Source organism: Parasteatoda tepidariorum, chromosome 8, assembly GCF_043381705.1.
Source record: "Parasteatoda tepidariorum isolate YZ-2023 chromosome 8, CAS_Ptep_4.0, whole genome shotgun sequence".
NCBI lineage: Eukaryota > Metazoa > Arthropoda > Arachnida > Araneae > Theridiidae > Parasteatoda > Parasteatoda tepidariorum.
Window position 1 is genome coordinate 80,569,275 of NC_092211.1, and position 8,601 is coordinate 80,577,875.

At 32.5% G+C, this 8,601-nt stretch overlaps 1 protein-coding gene across 1 annotated transcript in view; it reads right to left on the reverse strand.

Moving 5' to 3' along the window:
• Window positions 1–1,326: 1,326 nt before the first annotated feature.
• The window catches only part of LOC107452923 (uncharacterized), a 15,441-nt gene continuing 8,166 nt past the window's right edge, over window positions 1,327–8,601 (reverse strand). Inside the window, exon 2 of the mRNA XM_071183939.1 lies at window positions 1,327–4,404. Within this exon, the coding sequence (XP_071040040.1) occupies window positions 2,959–4,404 (1,446 nt within the window). The 3' untranslated portion in view covers window positions 1,327–2,958. The remainder of the gene's footprint in view (window positions 4,405–8,601) is intronic.

An 8,601-nucleotide genomic window follows, 5' to 3' on the forward strand; every position in this document is an offset into this window, starting at 1 on the left:
GGCTAATAAAATTCGATCTTAGTTGACTTTTTAGTCCAAAAAAACATCTGTTGGCCATATTGATTCTATTGTCAATTTCAGGTTTCAGTTTGTTTTGGTCATTGATAATTGTACCAAGATACTTAAATTCTTTAACCTTTTCAAAGGAATGTCCGTTTATCTGCAAAGGTTCACTATAGTTTACAGTTGAGCTTGAAAACTCCATGAATTTGGTCTTGTCTTCGTTAATGGAAAGGCCCATATTTATAGCAGAGGCCTCAAGGGCTTGAAAGGCATCTTTAACAGCCCGTTCTGATCTTCCAATGATATCAATGTCGTCCGCATAAGCGAGGATTTGGAGAGATCTGTTCCAAATAGATCCTCCTCGGTTTAATCCGCTATCCCGAATGCATTTCTCCAATGCCAGGTTAAAAAGCAGACAAGCAAGAGAGTCTCCCTGGCGCAGGCCTCTTTCGGTAATGAAAGGTTCAGATAGATGGCTTTGGATAAAATAGAAAACTGCCAGCAGTTTAACAACACAGACTATCTTGATGTGAATTAATAAATGTTACACAGAGCAATGTTTACAATTTACAAAAATTTGTATCGAAAAAAAAAGGACAAATTAATTTAAGGATCGTTAGAATTACTTTATAACTAACAGAGACTTTATATTAGAAATTGACACTGTTTTGAATAACTGCTTCATGACATACTTCTAATGGCTGAAAACTGATCTTGCATTAATTACACAGATTGACNAAAAAGAACTAATTAATTTAAGGATCATTAGAATTACTTTATAACTAACAGAGACTTTATATTAGAAATTGACACTGTTTTGAATAACTGCTTCATGACATACTTCTAATGGCTGAAAACTGATCTTGCATGAATTACACAGATTGACACTAAATTATGACATGAAGTTACCTAGTAGAACTGTAGAAAATGTTACACAATCATATTTTAAATTAAGAGATTACATGCGTATGTAAGAAAGAAACTCATTTAAAACAATTTACCTAAAAAAAAGGTACCCTCTTCTCTAATTAGCTACAAACTCATAAAAAAAAAGCCTAGCCGCATTTATTAAATTTTTAACTGAAATTTACATTAATAAAATACGCCACACATATTTATTTAATAACATAAATGCAACCAACTAGTAACTTTATATTTGACTAAAATGGGCTGAGTTTTAAAGGCTTTAAGTACATAATTTTATACACATAAAATCAAACCTTGTTAAAAATTGCATATAAGGATTAACAAATTTTCCAAAAACAAGACTCTTGATCATAAGCTGATAACTCTTTTGCTTTTCTAAGCGTTTAGAAAAAAAAATTTTAACAAATTACTACACAGCAATTTTTTTTAAAAGATAAACTAAAATAGAAGGGAAAAAAATGATTTCTGTTGAAAATAAAAAGCATTCTTTATTTCCTATTATTTCACCAGAAGTCTAAAATATAAAAATTAAGGACAAAATTTTCTCAAAACTTAAGGATGCTGATTCTCTATTGGAAATAATTTGTACAATACTAACAGGAATTCACAGATAAACGATTTACTAGTTTCTGATCTTATGTGAAGAAACTTCAAAAATTTGTCTTCTTCTTAATGTTAAAAATCATTTAGTCATAACAAGATATGAGGATTCTCTTGTGTAAAACAGTTGATTATGATGTGAGGGAAGAGTAGAGAGATTTTTTTTAAAAACATATTCCTCCCACAGTGAATTATTTTATGCCATCAAATCAAGGGTAATCGTCTCTTAATACCATACTTGATGGTCTATGAAGACTTAAGTCATTCATTTTGTTATATACGTTATCGGCAAAGTATGAAATGCCTAGGCATCGTGCATTGTGGCAGATGTTTTTAGGCACTGTATGAAAGATGAGAATTATTACATACTACAAAAATTGAAAACGTTAGGAAGCTGAACAAGTATAAATATTCACATACTGACTTCTTCCCCAAAAATGTTGAAGTAGAGAAAAACAGAGAGAACACTTCAACCATGTGTGTTTATAATATCATATGATTACTTCTACAAAAGTTTGTTTGATAGGATAATCCAAAAACATCACATGAAAACAACTCAGTTCAACTAGAAAGCAATATAATAATAACGATAAGCAATATTAAGGTCGGGATTTATAAAATTGCGAAAAACTGATGAAGCGGTTAAAAAATATTCATGAATCGCAATAATTAAATGTGATATTTTTGCCCTTTTTATCTTAGTAACATGTTTTTTTTATTTTTTATAAATTTACTCCTTTATTTAATAATACACATGAAAAATATAGCATCTAGATCATCACATAAAAATGCAGAATCAGAAGCCTGTTCTACATATTTGAAAGAAATACTATACCGAAAATGATGTATATCCAAAATCTGAAAATAAGCAATACTTAGAAAATCTAAAAATAAACAAAATTATTAAAAAATCGATACAATATCCATTACACACAGCTCACAATGGATGTAATTACAATATTTTGCGCAACTAGTTATTTCAGTTAGCATGATATACAAACAATTTTGGTCAAATATATTTGATGTTAACACACAAGTTTTAGCTTTTATTAAAAGCAAGTTCCATAATTTCATGAGGGAGGTTAATGGCAACAGCTTACAAAGAACAGAAATTAAAATATTAGAATCTTGCTCTTAGGATGTGTTTATTAAGTAGTAATTAGAGATATTATTAAATTTTTGAAATCAAACTACAAGAATTTTTAAAATAAATAAAAATAACATGGATAAAAATTAAAGTTTTAAGAAAGCAAATATGATTTAAAGGATAAGTGAAACTTGAACATTGCGGTTTGCCACTTCAATACAAACAAATAGTACATTATAATTGCCTATACAAATAAAATAAAGTTTATACTGGTTTTCCTTTATATGTTGATAGAAGAAAAAAAACTACTTGTATTATTAACTGCTATGACTTCACAAAATTCATTTCGGCATAATTAGAGATAAAGCAATATCCTGGGACTCTTGCACGGTAGGATTTGAAATGGCATTATTACGCTTAACTCTTTTATTTTTAACTGAAAATAGTCGCCGCTGTGGTGCAATTTTTCTTTTCTTTGTTGGAGACAAAGGATTGAGAGGAGTGGTAGAATTATGATGAGCCAACAACTTTACTTGAGCTGATTTATATGTGTCGTTTAAAATTTTAACTTCTGATGCATCTTTGATACCGTAAATCATATCACTAAATTTTTTTATCAAATCCTCTTTTGCTTCAATTAATGATATGTTCACTGTACCACTTTCCTTTAAAAGTTCTGTAACTATAACATTTTCTTCAAAATCTTTATCAGCTTTATCTGTATCAATACATAAACTAGTTGCTTCTACACCCACTTTATCAATGCATTGTTTTGACTGCAAGTACCTGCATGTCAAATGAATATGCTTGCACATATTATTTTTAATACTTGCATCTATACATGTGCAAGTATATGCATGTAAACAGGAATCACATTCATCACAGCGTAGTCGACAGGTACAGCTTTTATTGTTCTTTTTTACCATATAAGTTGTCGCAGGGTCATTTGAAGAAAGAACAATGAAGGAATCATTTATTTCACTAACAAAATCAAGAGATAATGCAAGGCTAGTTTGATGCCTCAGACGCAAGTCACTCAACTTTGGAACTAGCTTGCCTTTATGTAAAATAACTAGTCTATCAAATAGTTTATCTCTGATAAATTTCATAATCTGAATAACAGATTTGTCTAAACGTTTCACCTTTTTACCCTTGAAATAAATATATTTCAGTGTCCGGTGCATACTTTCAAGATGCATGTTGGTATTGATTCCAAGGTTTGTTCGATAACAGTAAGCCCAGCACGCTGAATTTTGTCCATAAAACTGAAAAAAGTAGTCTCCAAACTGCTTTAGTTCATCATTTAAAGAAAACATATCTTTAGTTTTTGTAAGCAGAACTTCAAATGTGTTTACATCAGTTTCGTACATCAAAGTTTTTAGAATTTTGTACACAAAAACACGTAGATCTTGGTTTTTTATTTTGTTAAGATTGTTTCTCCAGGCATTATCAACATGCCAGGCACAATAAAGTCTGTTAGTAGGGACAGTGTGAAATGTTGATAGCCAGGCATTATAATAAGTTTCAGCCATATCAGACATAAAAATTGCAGTTGAGATATCCCCTACAACATCTTTAATCTCACTAAAAAACACAGCACATGTATCTTGATTGACTTTACTTGAAATCATGAAGGCGCATGGAAGTCCTTGCCTCATGTCATCGAGGACTAGCAATGTTGTCAGTTGAAAATCATAAGCATTTGTGCCATGGGTGCTATCGATACATATGCATTCAGGAGCATATTTAGTTAGCATTTCTCTCTGTGCTTCAGTCATAATAATNAACTACTTTATAAAAATTACAAAACCGATCATATTCTAAAAGCTTCAGTTCTTTCAAATCTCTGATAGAAAATTGCATAGCGGATTAAAAATAAGCATACAATTTATAGTAATTCTTATTTAAATTTTATACGATTTAGTTATAGTAATCTTTTTTATTTATTTGGCACTAATCTCAGTCATAACTCACCAATTTTTTAAAGAAAAAAATTCCATTTTTTTTCTGCAGATATTTTGAAAATATTACGAGGTAATTAAAATAAAAGTTAATAAAAACATGGCAATAATTATACTAAACATATTATGGCTAAGAATACACAAAAATTTGGAACAGAAAAAATGTTCACGTTTTATTTAAAGTCGTGCAAGATTATTATAGATTTTATTATAAGTTCTGCTAGAAACCGAAACTAATTATTTAATCCATTTATTATATGAAATAATAAATTTGTGAGAGAAAAATTATGTCTGAAATATATTCATAAAATATCTAGGTAAATGAGCATAAAAAATCATAAAATATCTGGGTAAAAATTATCTTTCAAATCGGAAATCTAATTTAATCTCAGCGTTAAACGCATCCTATTCGAACGTTCAAATCGCTTTCACCAGCAAATTGTTAGGTGAAAGTTTTCCGATAGATGGGAGGAAAAATGAAGATCGCAGTCCGTTAGCAAAATCCGTTCGAAAGCGCGAGGTTTCAGGTTTTCCCTAGGAGTAGAAACGTTACGTAAAAATGACGTCATTTTTCTCTTCCTAGATCGTTCGAAGTCTGCGAGGTTTGAGCTCCACTGAACACCATGACCTTTTCAAAAAAAAACTCACAAACGCAAAACGACTCGTTCCTCGATGTGCAATCCTTTTACAAATTGTCACTGCACTGTCATGACGCAATCGCTTTCAGTTTGCAATGAGCTACGCGCATCCATTTCATAAGGGTTTTGATTATCATTTCAACAAACTTGTAAATGTGAAACACTGAAAAAATATGAATCCGTTTGTGCGAGTTTCCAAGCTTAAAAAAAAAAAACATGCAACAGGATATAGAGTACCGTATCATCGAAAGGACATCCTAAGATAATTTCCAAATAGAAAGCACCCGTTCCATGTGCGGGTATCTTCCAACACTAAAAACCAAAAAATGGGAGCTTTGAGGTCCCCATTTTTTTTAAACACTTGAGCTGCCCACATTGACCTTTTTAGTTTTGACCACTTGTCGGTAGCAAATAAAAACGAAAGTTGTTTTAGCAAAAAATGAAATTGTTCAGTGTTGGTCAATTAAGTATTTTATAAAAAAATTTTATCAACCAGCTCTCCATACAACCGTATAAGTTTTGGTACGCTTGGAATACTTTTGGAAAGCCAAAGTCGAAAGTGACTAATCTTTCAAATATTGTAAAAAAATATCAAATACATTTCGGAACAATGACATTTCAATGTATAAACAAGTATCACCATCCCAATAAATTTTCAGAGCATCAAAATCCGTGGAGCAATCTCTCCAACAGATTTCACAGCCAATGAACACGCTCACACAATTATGGGTGGTTTGAGAGCAATGTGCAAAATTTAAAATGAACATTATCAAGATTCGGGATTAAAAACAATTTTCTTGGGGACGACAAAACAGTTTATTAACATTTCTGTTAAAAAAAAAAATTTTTTTTCATGTATAATGGTCAACTTGTCTTTGGTATCGTCAATTTCTTTAAGAAATTTTCAAACCAAGATTTATTTTGAGTCTTATGCTTGTAGCATTCTTGTCAATGCAACTTTTCCAAATTGTGAGAGCTCCAAACAATTTTCAAGAGCTGAGGCTAGCAGCAAGACTTGAAGTTTGATATAAACCAACAGATTGAAGGGGGAAAAAATTTGTACTGAAACAAGCATAAAATTTGTAAATTTTAAAGTGGTGACTGTTGAGGGTGCCCCTGTGGAGTAATCGGAGAGGTTATCCGTTAAAATTTATTTAGTTGAAATTTATTTGGGAGACAGTTGAAATTTTTGAAAGTTGAAAAGGATAATTGGGTTGTATATCTAGTTGGAGTTTTTCCGAACGATATAGCGCAACTCGAGAAGCAGATGAGAAAGTTCAAGATTTTGACTATGATAAAAGCATGTTTTTGCGAAGATTGAGGCTGAAATTGTTAGCAACTCACAATTGGCGATCGCAACACTCGAATACGCCATCTGGGGAGAGACCGGTTTCATGCCTTTAGCCCTTCTCCCTTCCCTCTCCTCCTCTTTTCAGTTGTATAGGAATATTCTACGATATTTTCTCTTTTCTTAATATTTTGCCTTTTTACTAAATAAAAATATTTTTTAAAATTCCTTTGATGCTTTTCTTTAGAACTATGTTTAATGTAGTTTTCAGTTCCATATAGTTTTTCAAGTTAAAAGATTTTAATTTGTATGAAAATCAAGAGAAAAACTAACGTACTTCCTTCCTCTATTGGCGATCGAAATGGGCTGCAGGTGGCGTAGAGCAGCACTCTTTTCCTATGGCAACACTTCACATGCGTGTGGAACACTTCACATGCCCCCATTAGCGTGTGGAAAGTCATAGAGGAAAGAAGTACGTTAGTTTCTCTCTTGATTTTCATATGGATTAAAATCTTTTAACGTGAAAAACTATATGGAACTGAAAACTACATTAAACATAGTTCTAAAGAAAGGTATCATGGAAATTTTAAGAAATATTTTTATTAAATAAAAAGGAAAAATATTAAGAAGAGGGAAAATATCGTAGTACATTCCTATACAACTGAAAAGAGGAGGAGAGGGAAGGGAGAAGGGTTAAAGGCATGAAACCGGTCTCTCCCCAGATGACGTATTCGAGTGTTGCGATCGCGAATGACTTTCCACACGCTAATGGGGAAAGCATGTGAAGTGTTGCCATAGGTAGAGCGTTCTGCTCTATGCCACCTGCAGCCCATTTCGATCGCCAATAAAGAACCGGATAAAATGTTTAAAAAATTCCATATTCGAATCAGATTGTTTTTTTTTATTTTTTTTTTATTTTCTTGAAGGCTGGTTAGCAGAATAAAGTATTTCAATAGTACGAAGTTTTAAATACTTGATAATTTTAGACATAATGAAAAAACAAGTTCTTCCACAAGCAAAGAATCACTTCTATGTTTGGACAACATGGGTATGTCATATTGAAAATAGATATGTAGGTCAACCTAAGAAGAAACAGAAAAGAAAGGCATATGGCTGATGTTGAAGTGTAGAGTAAATTCTATTTAAACAAATCTGAATATGATACTAAAGGACATTTTGCTGCTAAAACACTTTTCACCCATATTTTCAAATCAAATTAAAGATACCATGGAAACCCTGGTCAAAGTTTTCTTTGTACTGACTGAACTCCAAAAAGGATTATTGATAAAATGAACGAAGAAAGACATCCTGCAAATTGCTATGGCTGTTAAGCTTCTGGTGTCGAGAGATCCCGCTGTCCAAGACGCACACCTCAGATTCGGAAAAATAGTACGCTACCACGTAACGTCCAGAACTTACATTTTTATAGTTTTTCCATGGAAGGAAATCCCACTAGGACCGGCCCCAGGGTAGGGTGATCCGGGCGGCCACCCGGAGCGCAATGATCTAGGGGCGCCAAAATGATAGTTGACAAGATTGACAGATGCGCTGCAGAACTTCTTGAAAGGAGGTAGTTTCAACGCTCTCACAACAGACCAACACTTGAATAACGCCCAGCACCTAGATACTGACTTTCCGGATATGGATCCCCCTTTGGACGCAACCGTCAGCATTACTGAGCTGGGCAAGTCATCTCAAACAAGTTTGGAGAGTAGTGATGCAGTTCCGTGCACCTTTGTATAATTTTGATTTTCCTTTTGATGATCAGCATAGAAGATTCTCACCAAAACATTACAAGAAACGGCTTAGGCTTATAAACATTACAAGAAAATGGAGAAGAGGTTTTAAGAGAATGGATGGTATATTCCGTATTTCAAAACGCTTTGTACTATTTTCCATGTCGACTTTTTGCTGCACCGTCTAGCTTGAGCGCTCTTGGCAATCGGGGATTTAAAGAGTGGAAGCATTTAGGGGACTCTTTAGCACAGTGTATTATTAGTAACCATTTACTAATAAAAAATAAATATTTATCAGGAATAATTGAAGATAGTAATTATTGAGAATTAAGACTTAAGAGAATTATTGTAAATAAACTTA